General features: G+C 36.5%; 1 protein-coding gene across 1 annotated transcript in view; it reads right to left on the reverse strand.

Annotated features, from left to right (window-relative positions):
* CDH12 (cadherin 12) overlaps window positions 1-20,477 on the reverse strand; it is a 189,553-nt gene extending 169,076 nt beyond the window's left edge. The window contains exon 1 of the mRNA XM_063298766.1: window positions 20,060-20,477. Within this exon, the coding sequence (XP_063154836.1) occupies window positions 20,060-20,290 (231 nt within the window). The 5' untranslated portion in view covers window positions 20,291-20,477. The remainder of the gene's footprint in view (window positions 1-20,059) is intronic.
* Window positions 20,478-21,587: the final 1,110 nt, after the last annotated feature.

Raw genomic sequence — 21,587 nt, forward strand, 5'->3', positions numbered from 1 at the left:
AACAGTAAAGACAGTATCAATCAGTTTGGGTACATTTTGGCCAGTATGGCAGATGTGCAGCCAACACCCAGTTTTACCCTGAAGAGACTCATGCTACTTTAGGTAAACTAGGATCTGTAAGCTAGAAATTACCTTCCAATCCAATATACTCTTGCTTGATCCCACTAACTAGGAAGCATACATAGTGTACTGACACATAATCAGGACACTTCAAAATGCTTTCTTTCCCTTCGTCTTCAATGTACTCCTGCTTCTTCAGTTCTATTTCCAGATGTGTACCCTGGAGAGGGACTACAGAAGCAAATAATTTGTACATATTCATCTGGCATCATCCTAACCTAGTTTGTAATTGATGAAAAATGAAAACTGATGTGATGAAGTGAAAGCAATCTACCTGCACGGAGATTATGTGCTGCTTATTTGTCATCATTTCCTTTCCCATATAAACTAAGAACCAATCCATCAGATTTCCACTGCTTTCTATTTAGTATACATCTATTGTTGTGTTAATATAGGGAAAAAAGAAAGTCATTTAAAAACTAACTGACAAATAGCTTAGAGGAAGGCATGTGTATTAAGTTCCCAATGGCTTCCCACTAGCACCATTTACAAAAACATAGCTTCAGGAGGCAGTAATTTGTATTAGAGAAGCAATGGGGAGTAAATGGAGTAACCCTTTTCCTGCATTTTACTTATTTCCAGCCACTTCCATCTGATGGGTCCAAAAATGTAAATTTACACAGTGGTAAAGAGGGAAGAAGAAGGGCTGGAGTCCTCTTGGGAGAAACACAATTGGAAATAGGAAATAAGAAAAATGGGTTTGGGGTGCTGGCTACATCTATCTATCTATCTATCTATCTATCTATCTATCTATCTATCTATCTATCTATCTAAGATTTAGCTATTTTAATATGTATACTGTGTGGCTTTAAATATTGTTTTGAAATGTTATTGTATGATTTAATTGGGCTGTATGGTACCTGGAGGGTCAATGCTGGCAAAGGCAATTAACTATTTTTGATAGATAAAAATAGCGGTAGGAGTGAGGAAAGGGTGAAGCAAGCAGGCACAAGCATGCATTACTGTCTCGTGCCAAAGCAGTTCCCTCTCAAAGCAGCATTTGCTTAGGAGCTGTTGTCCTGGGACTCTCCAGTGGCCCAGGTTTCTCTGGTCAATAGCAATTTTCTCAAGTACAGCTCAACTCCATGTTGTCTTCATGGCAGTGATATGAAAGCAGTTTGCTGCTGGCTTCTTCAGGAGTGTTTTTTCAACTTCCTAAATTAGTCTACAGCCCTGAGATTTCCTGGTGGCCTCAATCCAAGTAGTAGCCAGGTCCTAGCTTGCTAAGCATTTTTGAGATCAGCCAAGGTCAAGTAACTTATACCATCTACTGTGACTTATCAAGAAAAGGCAGCAGGAAAGCATGTCTGTGTGGCAAATAATGAGTTTGCAGTCTTTACAGTGTTTGCCCTTTTTTGTTATCTGTAGCTACTTTTCTTCTTTCTTTCTTTAAAAAAGCACATTGTTACTAGAATTATTTCACATACTTCAGGGAGACAGAGCACTTGCTCTGAAATGTCACAGTATCATTTGCTTAGGGTCAGCAATCTTTGTGATACAGGTAAGTAAAAGGTTACTTTCCATGGAAAAAGCAGCAAGATGATCTACAAAATGCCAGCATTAAATTGCAGGGAAGGAGCAATGGGCCTTATGAATTTTAATAGCATGCAATGCTTTCTTCTGCTGCTTGTTTGTCCCTTGTGGCTTAAAGAGAGTGGCTCAGGATGGCCCAGGCCTGTAAACTTGTAAGAGATGACAACTTTCCCTTATGCTTCTCTCTCCCTTCTTTGCATCCCCTAGAACTTTGTTCACCTTGCAGCAATAAATTTCAAACTGTTAATGTCAATTGACCTGGCTTAAAAGAAGAACACATTGTCTAATGAGAGTGGCAATTACTAGGTGAAACAAAATCTTATCAATGAGGGCTTTGATTCTCCCCACTTTTCTCACACATTTCGATTTTAAAAACTCAGCAGAAAGCTGCCAAGGTTTCATATCTGCATAGTGGGGAGAACAGTGCTATACATGAAAAGGTTCTAATGAAGAGAACATGCATGGACTTATAGCATACAGTACATGCATAATGTAGAAAACGTATTTTGTTTAAAAAAGTGAAAAAGGAGAAGGAAGGATATTTTTAATAACCAGAAGCCCAATGTATTGGCCTTATCTCTAACTGTATGGCCTTACCCAGCTGGAAACTTCTCATCTTGTTTATTATGAGGAGGCCTATGCTCCTTGATGGTCAATACCCTGGTGGTATCTACCCCTTCCACCAGGTCAGATAGGGTGGATGCACTCTAGGTTCCCTCTTGCAAATGTTGCCATCTAGTGAGATGTAGGAAGCATGCCTTTTCTGTAGTAAGTCCTGTCCTGGGAACCATCTTTCCCCCTGGGATCTGGAAGGCTCCCATCCTTTTAGCTTTCCGGAAGGGCATAAATAAATTCCCTAAATGTTGGGATAGGGTGAGGTTGGAGCCCGGGGATTGTATTTGGTGATGTGCTAGAGCGTGTTGGTTGGAGTGCCAGATTCTGGTCTTACTGGGTTGTTGTTGTTTTTGTTGTTGTTGTTTTGGTTTTTATTATTGTTGTGAACTGTCCAGAGTCCTGGCACATAAGATGTGGCACAAATCTTTATTTATTTAAAACATTTGTACCACCTTCCTTACCAAATAAATAAATAAATAGAAATGAAACAGTTTACAATAAAATTCAGACAATTAAAACAGTAGTTAAAACATTTTTTATAAAGTATATTAAAACTTTAAATAAAGAATAAAACAATAGAATAAAGAATAAAAAACAGCAGTAACACACCATTAAAAGGCCTAGGAGAATAAATACGTCTTTGATGGTAAAAATATAGCAAAGACAGTGCTAGCAGTATCCAACTGTTAGATATTCCTGGTTAGCAGTATCCAACAGTTAGATAGTTGGACAGGGCTACTACTGAAAGTTTTCCATGTCCAGGCCAGACCTATACCCCAATTAAAATGGATCTAGAACATCTGTTTCATCTAAGAGTTCTGGATCTGATTAGCCAATACATACTTGACCACCCTAATCAGGAAGGGATTATTGAAGACCATCCTATAATTATTTCGAGTTTTTGGATCCATAGTTGCCTCCCATGGGTTCACTAAACTTTGCCCATTATGCTTCATAGGCAATTTATAGATGAGGAAGAGGAAATACGTGCAAGTGAAGAAATTTAGGGTTCCCCGTTATGCACTATTTAAGTAAAAGCACCAATGGGAATATGGGAGATAGACTATATAAATGAAAGCTTATAAAAGAAGGTAGCAATAGAAAAGCAAAAGCTCTGGGGTAAAATTGAATGGTTATCCAGGGACAAAAATAAAGTACACAGCAAGTCAGATAAACCCATTAAAGGAACTCTCTACCACAACTTAGCTGGAAGAGAAACATGATATATTTGGATCCTTCTTTAAACTGGGACTACCACATTATGAGACTTTACTCTCTTCCAAGAGGCTGTCAGAAAGAAATGTTGTCTGGGAATACAGTATAATGAAATATTTTCATTCATGTTGCGTGGATCTCCTTCTAGCTTTATATGTTCTGAACTGGTGCCTGGATGCAATGTTGGATTGTATGGGATTAAATCCTGGTGAGGCATGGATTCTATGAATGAGTGGTTCCTAAATATTTTTGGTTTTAAGTATGTTAATGAAGTATCCTATTTATTATGTTCTTTTATAGTTTTTCCCAAATGGCTCTAAATTTCATATGCCTCCATCATGACCTTTCCCTTTCATTTAATTATCTCTTATCATATCAGTGCATGTATTATAATTTTGTAAATTATGTTGATATGAACAATTCTAGGTATAACAAGCAAGATTATGTGTATGAGAACAAATTAGTAAAAGAAAAAAAATATTTCATTCATGATACAGGTAGTCTTCGCTTAGTGACCACTCATTCAGCTACCATTCAAAGTTATGATGGTGATGAATGAGGATTGTTTTTCCTCACAGTTGCCTCAGTCCTCAGTGTTGCAGCCATCGCAGCATCCCGGTGGTCATGTCATTGTGATTTGGGCACTTGGCAACTGACATGCAATTACAACAGTCACAGCATCCCACGGTCATGTGATTGCCATTTGCAACTTTTACTGCTAGCTTCTGACAAGCAAAGTCAATGGGGAAGCCAGCAGGAAGTCACAAGTCAGTCAGGTGACATTGTGCTTAATGACCTTATGTGATTCACTTAATGACCACAACCACAACTGCCAGAACTGCTGTCATAAGTTGGCACAGTCAAGTGAATTTTTGCTTTATGACTGCATCACTTAGTGACAGAGTTCCCAGTCCCAATTATGATCGTTAACAGAGGACTACCCATATATGATATGAATAGAATTCCCTTGAAGAGCTCCAAAATAAGGAAATAATAAGAGCTTGTCAAATAGCATACTGTGGTACTTTATTAGACTAAACTGTAATTTTAGTGTTGATCAGTTTTGACTCTGGGTGACTACCTGGACTGGTCCTTGTAGTTTCTCTGGCAAGATTTTCAGAAGTGGTTTGCTGTTGCCTTCTTTCTAGGATGGAGAGAGAGTAACTGGCCCAAGGTTACCCAGATGGCTTTGTGACTAAGGAGGGACTAGAACTCTCAGTCTCCTGGTTTCTAACCTGATGCCTTAACCACTACACCAAACTGGTTCTCATGAATGTATTACCCATATTTATTTTATATACTGCCTTTTTTTGCAAATTGTTTCTAGCATTCAGAAATAACACTCAGATTAAATCACAGTGAAAATAATGGGGTTTAAAACAGTTGTTATAATTTATTGTTCCACTAAATATAATGGTACTTCTCATGAATATGCTTAGAATAGTCTTCCATAATAAGCAACATTAACTATTTTGAAATATACCATTACAAGGAAACAGTGGAGATGGACTACAGTTAAAAAATGAAACAAAACGGCAGGTTAAAAATTTCTTACTTATATGGAAGAAGGAAGGAAGGAAGGAAGGAAGGAAGGAAGGAAGGAAGGAAGGAAGGAAGGAAGGAAGGAAGGAAGGAAGGAAGGAAGGAAGGTTCCTTATTAACTCAAAAAAGAACACTTACATTTTAATTCTAAATATGGAACAGTCCTAATTATGAACTACTAAAGATTAAAGTACAGATGAACTGGTTGCACAGATTCTGTAGTAATTCTACCAACTCTCGCCAAGTAAAGAAGAAGAGCCCTCATTTCTCTTACAATTTTCTCCCAGTCAAAAATTCTGGGATATTCTTGCATGAGATCAACCAACTTGATACGCCTTTTGCGAAAAACAATCTCTACTTAAAATCTCTCACAAGCATACCTGTTTTTGTAAATGTTTTCCTTCCTTTTTATTTGCTTGTCTGAACACAGGGATATTTTTACTCCTTCCTCCTATTCCTGCTTAGATGCCCTTCTCCAGAGAAATGTTCCTAATCTTATTAAATTTCTTTCTGCGTTATTACAAATTCAGAGGATGCTCACCTAAGCGACTAGCTCTCTGTGTTTTGCCTTGAAATAAGTGGTGCAGATAAGAGTTGGACTTTTGAGTTGGATTGTTTCCCTGAGGGTGGAGTGGAAACCTAAGGAACCACAGAGGAAAACTGCTGAAGTGGCAAACAGGCTTTCACCTGTGCAGTTACAGAAATGCTGCAGCCTAGCAGGACCAACACTACTGAACACAGAATCTCCAGATTGCAAGATGTACCCTGAATTTAGATGCACATTTCATTATTGTAAGTTGAAAAATAAACATTCAGATCCAGTAATTAAATATTAGTCCAGCAGAAGCAAATTCCATGATATTCTTGTAGTTACAATGAAATGTGAAACTGCACATATTTAAGGTATTTCTCTTTTTATCCAGCTAGCAAACTATTTATTTGTTCATCTACATTGGCAGTAGCAAATTGCAAAGCATGGAAGTATGGAGAAAATGAGCAGCAATATTCAAGGCTATCTAAAGAGAGTCTACCATGGATCATTATATCCAAGATCCAGGTGTCAAGAAGATTTCAAGTTCATTTGTAAGTTTAAGCTGTGAAATAAATTGTAAAAGATAGCCTTGTTCTCATGGGATGGCATGAGGCTGACACTGCTCTGAATTCTGTGCTCTTGAAAGCAAAGTACTAACATCAGCAATCACTCTGATCTGCCATTTAATTCAATAACATTTGTTATTTGTTGACCTAGGAAAGTAGTGTTTTGTGCCCAGAGGTCTTGGAGAAATAGGACAGCAATAGCAATTTCTTGAAGGAATTTGGTCCCCTTGTTTTACAATGGCTGTTAAGCCATATAAATCTTGGCTGCCAATTTTCAAAAGGGTTTAGTGTGAATTTTGTTCCAAATCTACAGATGCTTACATTTATTAATTTTACTTTGATGCTAAATTGATTCATTAATTATTCATTAATTTAGCATTAATTAAGCTTAGAATAGAAGCACTTACCTGCTGCTGGACTGAAACAGGCGGTGCAGACAAGAGGAGATTGATTGATTGATTGATTGATTGATTTATAAGGGGGAAGAAACTTCAGACTTCTGCAGGTAACTCTCCAAGTGTTATTCTAATCACAATAATGCAGATTTAGGTGATGTGTATGTTTGAGGTGGAATGTTTCCCAACATAAAGCTTGAGTTAATTAATAATGGTTTCTAATGTTATTGAAGAAATTCCATCAGGTAAGTCCCAATGACTTTCTCATTTATCATGGGAATGTTTTTGGAATGTTCAGCATGGAATTTGTGAATCTCTTTTCCCAAAGTCTATTTCTGTTATACAAGCACAGTGTATATCACAACCTACAAAGAATGGGCTTGGAATATCTGAAGGCAGCCCAAGGAGGAGTAGGCGACAAAAAATAGTAAAGCTCTACTGACACATTAACACTAACTTATACTGTGCCAGACCTATGAATACAACAGATATTAGTCTGATTTCTTTTCAAGCAAAATGCCATGAATCAACTGTGGCATGAATAAATACGTACTTAATGTCTGCTACTGTCCATTAAAAATTGTGGTTTTCCTCAGCAATTGTGTACAGAAATGTGCATATTTGGGACAGTTGCATAAAACAATGTGTACATTAGGGAAATTTGCATATAAATGTGTGCATACAAAATCCTTGTTTTAATGAACCATAAATACAAAGATGCTGATTTTTCCTCTCATATTTGTTTGAATACATCCCATATTAATGTGAACTGGATTCATCCTGACTTTAACAGGCTGAGTCAGATGATAGGTTTATCTAGTCTGCTATGGACTACTCCATACAAAAGTTTCAAGTTAAGGTGTCTTTCTCATCCAGGATACTTCAGATATTTTTAAATAGAGCTTCCAGGTTTTGGACCTGGAACATTCTGCATGAAAAGCCAATTTTCTACCACTAAGCTTTAGTATTTTAACTTGCCACTAATTCATGATTCCACTCTATTACTGGATTGCACTTTATGTATATGTATATGTATATGTATATGTATATGTATATGTATATGTATATGTATATGTATATGTATATGTATATGTATATGTATATGTATATGTATGTATATATATGTAGAACTAACATGATAGTTTTCACATTTATTGTGCTGGCCAATATACCTTTACCAATGGAATATGGAAGCAGAGCAAGAATATTAATCAGAAACCCAAGTTAATAGAAGTTCTCATACAATAGAAAAGAACCATAAATAAGGTGTTAAGATAATTAAGCACCTAAGATTAAAACAGAATAAACTGCAAGACTCCAGCTTTGCAAGTAGGCTATTTCCCTTGCAGCAAATCATGTGCTACTGAACGAATGCTTTACTTCTAAATTTTGGTAGTAATCAGCACAAAACCTGCCAGGTACTTTATTCTCTCCCTCATATAACTTTGCTATTTAAAAATAACTTATTTGATGAACTTGTGAGCTAAAACAAATTGCTGTTTAATATAAAATCCAGTGGTGTCCTTCCAACAGGGCCTTACAAGAATTTTAGTCTCCCCAGTCTTGTAATCCATTTTCATGTTTGTCCCGTCATTATTGAGCCCAGAAAGGAAGGGAGGGGGGATTTCAGGAGGAGGAAGGAGTATTAGGTATGTTCACCACCTTGAGTTATTTATAAAAATAATAAAGGTGGGATAGAAAATTAAATAATTAAATAAAATAATTTCATATTTAGGTTAATAATAACAATTAACATATAATATATAGATTGAATGCATGAAGATATGCAATTAAAGATAAAACTAAAAAAAAAAAAATCAAGCTACTTGCAAATCCAGCTCAATGAAGCTCTTTCCCTCATTAAATAGGGAATGGGATGTGCAATTCCCCCTCCATCATTTTGCACCCTCCCTGGCTGTCCATGATTCATAAAATGAAGGGGAAAAAAAAAAGTTCTTGAAGTCTTTTGGGTGGTTCTCATAGAAATCTCAGAAGCCCAGGAGGCTGTAAATTTCTGGAGTAATGATCCTGCAATGAAAGACACTCATGCCTCAACTCGTAATTATGGTAATTAAAATTCTTCAACAGGCCCATGAGAATTTCTATCAAAAATTCTTCTCCTTTAAAAACAAATCCAAAAGGTATTTCTTTTTTTATCAAACAGAGTAAGAATGCTTACAAATGCATAAGAAATTATTGTTGGATTTCACTCCTACCAATTTGGACTGGAAATAGCTAATTCAAAGAACAAGTCTCTTCAAGTTTGTAATATGGAAATATTAATTTCCAAATATTTGTTCATTGCCTAGCGGCTGTCCCAATTAACCAGACAACAGTAAGAAAACAATCAATATTTACTTTACAATTCCAAATCACAAACATTTGATCAAATGTGGTGCCTCATCAGCAAACAGGCTGACTGAAGGAACCCAATACAAAGTAACCTAAACTCTTATGCCAAAGAACATACAAATACAATTCCATCATGGTTTCCGTAGTGAAATCAGGCTATCACCAAAAGTAAGTTTTTACTACTGACATTTAAAGCTCAAGGCTCCCCTTAACTATTATGAACTTACATTTATATCTTCCAGAACTTACTTAATATTCTCCTATTCACAGTTTGCCTAACCAACACCATTTTCAAGTTCTATAACAATTAGAAGGAAGCTTAAGATTAAAACATAAGAATTCCAGTGAACATTCTATTTTAATTCTTTACAGGCAATCTAAGAAGGCAAATCTCTGGTTCATTTTCTTGTACGTTTTTGGATGCACAGGAAAGGAGGTTTGTCTGTGTTGTGAAACTGGGACAATCTAATATTCATTGTTTTGGTAACTGCAGCTCGACTTATCAATGTGAGAAATTATTCTCACCATTATTTAAACTTAATGGAAGACTCAATTATAAAGTTATAAGTTTTGCATCTTCTTAAGTGCAGCAATATAATGACAGTAAAGGATAACAAACATTTAACTGTAAATAGAAGTACAATATAAGAGAAGTACAATAGAACAGAATTCACTGGGAATCCACTCCTAGTCAAGCAAGAATAGGACCACAGCCTAAAACACTCAAACTTTATTTTGGTTCCACACCCCAAAATGATGAAGCAGCTACAACTATTTAAAACTCAGCATGACTCTTCCGAGGACGTCCTAAAATCTTCTGTGCACATGTGTTCATGGATCAAAGACACTTCCATCTGGATGGCTCATAAAACACCTACCCAGGAGCAGCTTCAAGGATGCAAGGAATATTCAGAAATTATGCCCAGCCCAACTTGTATGTACACCTACATTCATAGAGCTAATATGGCATCAGAAGCAGCTTAAGAGTTTATTGCATGAATTGCTACCCAATAAAAAATAAACTCTGGCTGGTTAACTTGTCTAATTTTTCTTTAATGAGCCTGAAATCAACTGTGAGGACAGTATGCATTATTTTCTAGAGAAAAGTTAATAAAAATACAGTTCTAAAGAATTTGGGTTCACTATTACATTAGGCCAGCTCTTAGCCAGGCTGGTTGACAATAATTAGAGTTTTAATTCCAATATATCTGAAGGGAACCAGACTGGGGAAGGACAATGTATGATTTCTTTGCCTGAAGAATTTTAAAAGAATCCATACTTCCACTTAGTATTTAACAATTTCACTGTTAGCTTCATGCAACTGACATAGATTTACACTATTTCAACTTCGTGTTGCAGTAAATATGATAACCTTTACATTTTTATTATAGCTGACCACTCTTTGGGAACTGAACATATTCTGGATTCTTAAAAGTCATTGAAAAAAAGCTTGCTCTGTATTTATTTACCAGTTACTTCCCTCAAAAAACAATTCCTGCCTCTGTCATCATGTCTTTTCAGTTAGCACTGTTGCATTTCTTAAATTTGTCCTTCAAATCAAGGATAACCAAACTATAATTTCATTTTTGTGGACCCTGGAATGCCGTAAGATCAGGTAGCTGAAATTCAGTAGTGAAAACCTATTCAACTGTGTAGCAATGTTACATTTTTTTTTAATTGAAATAAGAGTGGAAATAGTCATGTTAAGATTCTGCTAGGTTGAACACATCTGTTTTCTGTTAATGCCAAACACAACACATAACAATAACAAATAGGATGAAAATTTCAGAGCCCAAACTGGTGATGGCAATTGCTCTTGGCGGTCAAAACTATTGCTTTAAAGAACTGTAGGTCTCTTTGCTGGAAAAGGGAGGAAGAAATTTACCACTCTTGATCATCTAGGTTACATGGAATGCCGCCTTTGCTCATTTAGACAGAGCAAACTTTTTAAAGAAAAGAACCTTCAGGAACCTCATGATCTACGCTAAAGGCAAAAAGCCTTTCAGTGAAGCTTGTTCAGTAATGCATTCTCTTGAATAAAGGCACAAATTCTCTTCTGACCTCTCGCCTGAATGTGTGGAGGTCAGAGAGATTGGCATGGAACTTTGTGTGCTGTCCCATTTTCTCCCACAAATTCACAGTGCCAAAACAGAACTTGACATGTCTGGAGTTAGAGTTTTATTGGAAAACTTCCCAATCTTGCATATGCACTGAAGTGGCAAGGATTGTTTGAGAAAGTATAATGGAAGCTATGGTCAATGGAAATATTAATTCAGTGTGTAGGAGCATTAGAAAGGCAAATCAGATGTTAAAAATTATTAGGAAAGGGAAAAACATGAGCAGCGTAATATGTGTCATCATTTTCTTTTCTTTTTTTACATTTCCCGTTCTTTCAAAGTGTCCTTCATAAGTGATATAACCATAAGACCTAGCTATTGATGCACTGGTGAATTAGCTTCTCTTTCATCTCTATATTTTGTTTTGCTTTGGGGGGGAAAAAAAACTACAATTGCGGCACTTACTCTTAAAAACAAACAAATGAACAATATTTGTGTGTACTTCATTATCCTGAGCTGAGGGCTCTGCAAGTTTCTATCTTTCTTCCTGACAAAGGTATCTCCTCCTTTCCCAAGTTTCACCCTTAAAGTCAACACTTCCATTATAGCTGAACAACACAGGAGAGGAAATGCAGAGATCCCACATGGAAGGAGTTAGAAGTGTGTGAGATGACTACAATTTGTCTCAATGAGTCACATTTGCACCAAAGAGGTACCACAGTACACCACACTGAGGCAGGGATGCAATGCTGTTTGACTTCCACCTACTGCAGCTGGTGGAAGAGGCCTCAGAGGCAAGGCACAGTGATGCAGTGACTTTGTTTTTAGAAGTATAAGGCCAAATCCAAAACCCAGCTAAGAAACAATAGATGATCTCTTTCAACAGATGCAATTTGTAAATATGTATTTATGGTCAAAGACCAAATTATAAGAAAATACATATTTGTGAAATGGATAATATGAAGTAAAAGAAGGAAGACCTAAGATAAAATAACAGTTACAATAAGTTAGATAAGATAGAATAAAGTTTAATATCTGTGTGCAAAAAGCTATAGTGCTGTAAAACAGTAAAGAGCACTGGGTAGCTGTCTTTAAAGTCCCCCAAACAACCAAGTGTTCAAGATCAAAACAAGTTCAAACCTGTTGGGTTCTGATGCTAACTGCAATTTTGTTAATGCCAACAGGGTTAACAGCACAGTCTTCTGCTTGCTTACTTAGAAGTAACCTGTTCTTTTTCAGTGGAGGATATCCAGGCAAATATGCATAGTGTTACAGCATAAACCTATTTAAAAACACTCAGATTGCATTCACAAAGCCTAAATCAGTGTGAGAAACAAACACAAAAGGATTGTGTTTACCCATGTTGAACAAGTTGAGTAAGTTGAACAAATCATACTACTCTGCTTCACATATAATGGTAAATCACAAAGAATGGGTTTATAAAGCACAGAAACCCCCAAACAAACAAGTATATGGTGACTTGCCATAATGTATTCATCTAGCCTACTTCTGATTTAAATGGATGATGGCCTGAGCCATTACTCATGTCAAGAAATGAAAAGAAATAACATTTTAGAGTATTAAAACGAAGATCTGTTATCAAGGTGGAATCTGGAAATTTAGAAATTTCTTTACCCATCATTAGTTTATATCAGCTCTGCCACTGTTTAATATAGTCATGCAGCTTTGGCATTCTGCAGGCTGACTCCCCAATATATCTGCATTGCAGTAGTCTAACTGGCTGGTAGTCCTCTTATACCAGGTAGCACCCAGCCAGTATACCAGCTGAAGCTGGGCAAGAGCCCTTCTAGCCATGGCCTCCATGTGCTGCACTGACAGGATCCACAAGGATAGAAAGGTGAGCAAGAATACCTTTCAGAATACCCTGGGGTATTCAGTCTGTACATGAAGGATTTTTATACATATAAAATCCTTCCTTTCTGCTATACTGTCCTCAAGCTAGCTCAGATAAGACCCATTGAATATTCCTGAACTGAATCGAAACGAACAACTACAAATAAATAACTATGTAGTTACGGTGTCAGATTCAAACTGGGAAAACCCAGGCTCAACCTTGGAAACTCGGCCCATTCTTGGGCTAGTCAGCCACTGCCAGCCCAATTTACCTTATAAAGTTGTTGTAGGGAAAAACGAAAGGGGATTCTTCACATAAGCCACCTCGAGCTCCTGGAAGAAAGGCACGATAGAAATCTAACAAATAAACCAACTAATAGGGACCTAAGGAAAAACAGCAGCAACGGTATAAGTGAGATGCATGAATCATGCAGCCTGGACAGAATTCCTGGAGTTGGGAGCTCCACAACGTAAATGCTCTTGTTGGCTGTGGGAGGCAGCTGTCAAATATTTACAGAACAGCTCTTCCTGGCCTGGGAACCACTCATTGCTGTCTCGTCTCAGCTTTAACACTTACATTAATCCCTGCTTTCTGACATTTTATTTATTTGTTTATTTTCTATCCCGCCTTTCTTATTTTTATAAATAACTCAAGGCAGTGAACATACAGTACTTAATACTCCTTCCTCCTCCTATTTTCCCCACAACAACAACCCTGTGAGGTGGGCTGGGCTGAGAGGGGCATATGTTTTAGTCATGAACATCTGCAGAGCTGGGGAGTGGGGAATGTCACATGCTGAATACATAACAGGTGGAGCTTGCATCATCTTCATTTTTATGAAATCATTTCATTTTTATGACAATTCTGCTGCAAATGGCAATGCTTTTGGCCCTTCAATGCGTAATTAAATGTGCACCTTGATTTTCATGCACATATTTCTTATAACCACTCCATAAGGATAGATCTTCCTTATTCTTATCTATTACATCTTACTTCCACAAACATACATTTATACCTTTCTTTCATTTTGTTCATTAATATATATTTTTTAATCATTGACTTCTCTTATATTCCAAAGTACAATCTTCCATATGACATGGTTGTCACCAGATGTGCCCATATTGACTTTCACCACCAATCATGCTTTATAGTAAGATAACCAAAGTTTAAGCTAGGTTACCAGTCTTAGTTACACCCATGACTTGCAGTATTTCCCACTAGCTAAGGGCATAATGTTTTTTTTTTTGCAGGGGGAGGGCGGTGGGATAATTGTCTATTATGCTATAAGCTCAACCAAAACTTAGTTTTAGCCAAAGCATGTCCAAGCTATTCTATGCAAGTTAGGATCTCAAATCTAAAGACCACTTTGCAAGCCATATCCCCTCAGTTGGAATGTACACGCAGTGTACTAATATAGTAAGAAAATCCCTTCCCAAATTTACTTCAAAATACTGCTTTCGTTAAAAGATTGATGGTCTATGTTAAAATGTTGATGACCTCCCAATTTTTCTAATGCTAGTCTAGTGGATGTGTTCCAGATTGTGAGGTGTGCTATGCTATCCTACCATGATTCAGAGACTGCAGTTTAGTGACATCTGTTACAGCACTTACATTCTATGCTCTCTGAACCATGACAAGGAAAAAAAAAAATCGAACAGAACAATGCTTGCTATTTTTTTCAGTGTGGGGAAAAATCCCCTAGATCTGTTTTTGCCCAAGCTGGCTAAAACAGTGTAGGTCTCTAGCCAGTAAAGCTGAGCGATTTAATTCATAATCCCATATTATGATATGAGGGCAGAAGCACACTGTCATGAGGATTTTTTATTGGATTTGAAAGGGTCAACCTCAAGCACTATTTCAGGCTCCCTATCCATGAATTTGGCTAATCCCCATCATTTTCTCCAACATGACATTTTTTCAGATAATGTCCTGGAAGGGCTGGATGGTGGTGGTAAAAGGCAGCATAAATTGGTTTGAGAATCTGGGCTGATAGCATCTGACATGGCTGCTATAAATCTCTTCAGAGCTCTTCCAGGTGGCTTCCAAAAATTAACTAGTTATCCAAAATGTTTAACAAAACTGACAGCTAATTTTATAGACCCACTAAGGCTCTATTTATAAATTACACTAATCCCATTAGTGCTCTAGACCTATAATAAGAAATAGAATGATCACTTTTCAGATTAACATGACATGAAAGCCTGTTTTGGGGTGGGGTGGGGTGGGATGAATTGGAGGATTGAAATGTATACATTCCGGACAAGGCAATGAATACAGCACAGACATCAGGCAGTGAATACGAAATCATCTATTCACAGAAGTCAGTGGTAAAACAGCGAAGTCTTTTAATTTCGCCTTAATATCCTTGCAGCATACAGCATTTAGATCTCCTTACACATATACAAGACATTTGGCTGTCTTAAGAGAGAGGCTAAAAGGAAAAAAAATAATCTCAGTTTTTATTAAACAAAAAAATTATAGAGGGCTTGAACTGACAAATTGATAATGGGGAATTAAATAAGGAGGGGGGGAAATCCAAACTATAAATGGTCTAATACTAATTTTGCCAACATACTGGGTTGGCAAAAATATCTTGAAGTTAAGAAAATGTGACAGCTTTTCACAAGTCAGCATGTCGAAGCCGCTGATTAGTTGAACCAATGCTTCTGGTATGTATAAGGATTAAAAATCAGATAAAAGGTCAGTCTTCTTTCCAACTGCAGCCCTGGACCCTATTCAGTTTATATCTTATGGCAGAGCTTCACTTATTGGCCAGCATTATTCTGAGAACACCATCTGCCACTTCCCAAAGGAAATCTGGGTGAAAGCCATTTGCAATGGAGAAGCAATAGGCAGAGCTGCAGCATTTTAGGGCCAGTCTAGTTACAACTTTTCCACTTTTCTTCCAGCATAGCTTCCAAGATAGCCTGACAAGTCAAGCAAGGTAAACAACCAGTGAATGAAGAATTAAGCACTTCCTTCCAATGCTATAAATCTCTCTCTCTGATAGCACACAGGAGAGAAATCTCTGTCTAGCTTCCCAGGTCCGTCTCTGCAAGTCTTCCTTATTCAACAACCAGCCATTTAAAAACTTGTTTAATTCTGTTGCTAGTCACCTTCTGTCATATAATATTGGACACCATCTCTTTATAACTAGTGTGCAAAATATACTGGCATATATCAGCAGCCTTGGTGCCAACATAATGACAAAAATAGCCTATAATATCAAGCCATATATTTGTGTACATATTGCCAAAGCTGGGAATAAATAACCAAGAAGATAAGTAATTAACAAAATAGGGAAAGTTGCATTAGATATTTGATACTGGATAGAGTGAAGTATTTTGGCTGGTATAAATACTGCCTTCATAAAGTCTGACATAAGCATCAGTTCAGTAACTCTTCAGCAAACACTGTTTTCGTGCTCAGAGTTGTGCTTCTTGCTTTCTTGTTAATGAGGTATTTGTTATGCATTCATTAGTTTGTATTCTTTCATCCAGACCCATCCATATTTTATTTTTATCATCGAAATAGAAGTGGCACACTAGGGACTTATTTGCTTAAAAGTCTACACTGAGTACTCAAGGATGCATCAATTTACTCATCTTAAACTGAAATTACACCCAGGATGCATGCCTAGCAAAACAAAAACACCAAACCTTTATTCATCATTATGGCTTTTCCTCCCTGCAATAAAATGTCTGCGTAACAATTAGATCATGCTAATCTGAGGTCAAATATAGCCGATCCTCATCATTTTGCTCCTGTTTATTTTAGTTAGTTAGAAGCTATAATACATCTCGATCAGAAGATAGAAACAGGAACAAATGTATTTTAAGATGTTACATTATAATGAGCAATGTATCTGAATGAATTATCTCAGAAATAGAAAAATACTCTCTCAGCCTCAAATTCATTTAAAGCAGCACACAGCCAAGAACTTAAATCTGTGATAATCAATAACTTTAAGGAAGAGGTAATTCTTCCCAAATTCATGCTGACATTAAATTGTTTATACATTTATGGATTCTATGAATTCTTATCATCACAAACCCAGCCTGAAATGCTTCTTATGATCAAACTATGATGGCAAATATAGAGCTACCACAGAATCAAAGAGACAATCCATTCATATTTTCCTTTCTTTTCTTTCAACATGTCTTTTCATTTGCCCTTTGATGCAACATTCTAATATGCTTATGTTTAAAACAGGCAAATCACAGTGGGAGTCAATAATGGAGAAAAGGGTCAATAAAATGTATAAATGAAATATTATCCTTTGAAAATAAAACTGCATGTCAACAAAGAAACAAACAAAAAAATAGAGAGGGGCAACAAAAATCTGCCATTTTGAATGGCAGATCCAAGGCTATCTAGTTCGGCTTTTTCTCTTGTACTATCACTAGTGATAGTGACTAGATATGACTTAAGTCTCTGATAGTTTAATCCCTTTATTTTTATTATTATTCTTTTAAAGACTTCTACCCCCCCAAGGTTTAAAAACAGCTGAAAATTCCAGCCCTTCAATTATGTTACTTGGCTACTGCACTTGGTTACTGGTTAAAAAAGAAACGAATAGTCCCAGGCCATAAAAACTCAGGCCATAAAAAGATGGCCTGCTTCTGCTTTAGTTATTGTTAGATAACTGGACTGCAACTCCCATCATCCCAGACCATTGGTATTCAAATGTGGGCAGACAGAATCATATAACATTTGGAAATTATGGATCCTCATTCTTGTTTGGAGGGGACTTTATTGTCCTCTTGGGAAAATAACAATGTCATGTTTTCCATGTATACTTTAAGATGTCCAATGTACAGTTAGATTTTATTGAAATCAAGTATCTCTCAAAATCTTATCAGAATGTGCAGTTTCCCTGTGACAGATCTACTAGGTGTACGAATACAATGAAATGAACTAAAGTGAACTCTCAGACCGCAAAGAAGGCAATGACTCGTAGCAATATGGAACAGTGTGACCAACATCACCTTCCTCTCTCACTAGAATCCAATTCCTAGTATGTGTGTAACATTCTTCCTTGTGGGTATAGAGTCTATATGGGGAGGAGGCAAGACATCTCCATGTTTTCTGTACAATAGAGCGTAACTACATTAACTCTTTGCATGTGCAAACAATGATGCAAACTGATTAAGGTAAAGTATTCATCCATTTTTTCATTTCTTTCTTGGAGAGATTAAATACATCTAAAATGTCCCAAAAGGTTATGATATTTGTGCACGTGTGCACATACACACATAGCTGGAATGAGAAACTGGGAAGGGTCTTTCAATTTCAACAAATTATTATTATTCAGGTATGCAAATGCTTAATGTACTATATTGAGTTGTCATATTACACAGCTGATAGCCTTACTGTAACACGGGTATACACAGATATGCTTGCTACTTCTCAAAATTCAATGAAATGATTCATATGCTAAGAAAGCAGCTATAACCAATGTCCCCCCCCACTCATGTTAAATGAATCAACATGCACATAAGAACTGATACTCTCATGTCAAATATTCAAGGTAATTTAGCACAACAACACCAATCACAAATGACAAGGGATAAAAAGGCAAAGTGTTCTGTCTATTATATACCTTTTAGTGCTACAGAAACAAATGTATATTCTTTTTGAACAAATAATTTGGGATATCTGCACAAAACCAACATCCTGAAGACAAGCTAATTTTTTAAAGAGAACTGCAGTGGCTATGATAGAAAAATTATTGTCCTCAAGGCAAGGTCACATACACAGACATCCATTTTCATCTATTGTTTCTTTTTGTCAAACAGGATTTGCAGGTTTATTTGAATAATATGAATCCTAGCAGTGGTACTTTAATAGAGGTGATAGAGGGATGAGTGCACTTTATGAACAATACTCTTTTCACAAAATGCTTTCTAAAATATGTCCTTGTCCACTCCATTAATTGCTATATCACATCAAAAATGCACAAGATATAATATTTATCCAAAAACTAAGCTATGTGCTGAGTAAACCATCTCAGGTCATTAATAGTAAGAAAAATAGTCATCTGAAGTCAAATCAATATCAAAATATAATAGACTTGTTCTTTATAAGATAGAAATATAAATTGTGAAGAAGATAAACTTGATTTTCATACAGAGACATGCTCCAGGAACAACTCTGAGCATTAAACATTTTGTTAACAACATTGATCTATGAGGTACCAAACATTTGAAGCCTATTTAATTACTTTCAATTAAATAAAACACAATCTTATACATGTCTACTCCAAAGAAAGCTCTATTGACTTAACTGGGGTCTACTCCAAGATAAATGAGAACACAAGTGGTGTATCAAATCATATAAGACTGAATTATTAGAGTTTGTTTCTCCATGCTGAGCATTCAAGATTGCCCATCGTGGAAAAACTTCCTTCAAATATTGTTATATTGCATATAATTGTAGGTGAATTCTCCTTTGGGCTACTGAAAACTAAAGTAATGATTACATATTATGGATATGACTTTCAAAAGTATGATTTCATAAAATTATGTAACAATCACAACAAAGTATAACGACAAAGTGATAAGAGTGAAGAAGAGTTGTTTTGTTTTTAATAACAGGCAAATTTGTGATTAAATGTTTAAGTAAAATCTCCTTTGAGTCAACTTTGATTTCTGGCAACCTTGAGGACATGACCAGGGACTTTTCTTCACAACAGTATGGAAATGATTTGACGATTATACTTTATATTTTTTGACGATATACTGTACATTTCACCTTCCCAGTCAAATCTATAGGTTGGAGATTTCCTGATGATTTTCCAACCAAGTCCTGACCAGATCTGTCTTAGCTTTTTGAAATCAGCCAGGATCAGTTAGGTGCTGCAATCTAGTTGGACACAGTGGGAATATAGATACATACAAAAATTTAGGCATCCCTGGCCAAATTATATATTTCAACGAATCCCTAAATGTACTGTTCACACAGGGATTCATTGATGCATATAATGCCCTTTCCTTTCCTTTCCTTTCCTTTCCTTTCCTTTCCTTTCTGCACACAACTGTCAACAACGACCTAGTTCATTTTAGTTGAAATCCTACACATTCATACCTGTGAATAAATATTGCTGAACACAGAAACAAGTTTGAGTAAATTTGTATAGCATTGTCTTGTTGTAGGGCTATCTTTTAATGTTTTCTTGGAAGTAACTCCCACTGAAAGCAATAGGGCTTTCTTATGAATAGACAGGTAAAGGTTTTCACTGTCAGTCAGCAAAGAATTTTAGAAGATTAAGCATTTACCTTTCCCACGTACTGGGGTTCGGAGCCCATATATTCTTCAAGCACAAAGAACTGATTCCAGACCCAGCCTCTCTTGACCCGTATGGTGGGTATCCTCCTTTCAGGGTTGGTGACAACATTTCCCCTTGACTCAGCTTTTAAAATCTGTTGTGGTTGTGAATGAAGTGACATTAAGACACCTCCACTGAACAGGACCCAGAGAAGCAGGGATAAGCAGTTCCTTGTAAGCATTGGCAATGGTTTCTCTACCGCAAGTATTTAAAAACTCCAATGTTGAATGCTGAGTTGAAGAATCCAGGTTTGAGGCTGTCTGTGGGCCTTCACCACTTAGCTTTGGGATTTTTTTTTCTATTGCAGAAACGCTAACGCAGACATTAACTCTTCTGGTGACAAGGTTTCTGCTGCATAAAATTCCATCTAAAGGAACCTATGAAAGAGATTTATATGGCAACATGAAATTATATAAAATTACACTGAAGTATTCATCCAAACTCTTTAACACCTACTTAGCTTCTGTAGACAATGAATAAGATAGAAACAAAAAACGAGAACTCAAAATATTATTGGTATTTTATGCTGCAGCACTGATTCACAACCAAATATAGTAAACTAATAACTAGCAATACCTCATTCTGCTTCTGCTTTGTATTATTTTAGTGTCTGCCTGAAGAAGAGAATGCTGTCTGCCCTTTATGGCCCAGTTATAAAATAAAGCTGTTACACACCAGTGAATGTAGTTATTATATACTCAGGATTCACAAGGGAAAAAGAAGAAAAACAAAATAAAAATTAAGAGTAAGGCTAGACCTATCTCATTGGCATGGTTATGTTATGTTGCAGGTAAAACTTGCAACCTCCTTCTCCAACTATATTACAACAAGGTTGAACTCCGTTCACTGTCTACTCATTCAAGACTACAAAACCAATACTCAGTCTCCAAATAGTTTATTTGTAAGGGTCTGTGTTCAGAGGAAACATTTATAACATTCCCAAGGTGAAAGACCTGCTCCCATTGCCAAATACAAGTACTATCTACTTTATAGAAACAAAGAGGCTCAAATTACAAACAGATTATTGGGTACAAGACAGATATCAAGCAACTCCTTATACAGATACAGATGAAATCATGGTAAGATAAGCATGGGTATTACATTTTATAACAATGTGCACTAAGCAATTTCTTATCTCTATTGTACAATGTGCCTAGCTGTACTACGTGCTGCTCTGCTCTGCCCATAATGGGGCTTAACTCTAAGCAAACACAAATATCTCTATTTTTCCAGTTACCTGCATTTTGTAATGAATGTGTCTCTACCAGTCTTTTTAAAAGAGAAGATGTGCTGGGATGACTTTGACCACTGCCATTATTTTCACACATGTGAGTTTCATAGAGTAGAACTTTGGAACTGGATGAGACAATGCACAAACTACAAAAGTGCCAATTCTGTTGAAGTTCTCTTTCCTCAAAATTTGTAATAAAAGAAACGTGACTTAGGATCTCACTCTTGCCCCTCCATCTAGCCAGAAA

Source organism: Candoia aspera, chromosome 3, assembly GCF_035149785.1.
Source record: "Candoia aspera isolate rCanAsp1 chromosome 3, rCanAsp1.hap2, whole genome shotgun sequence".
NCBI lineage: Eukaryota > Metazoa > Chordata > Lepidosauria > Squamata > Boidae > Candoia > Candoia aspera.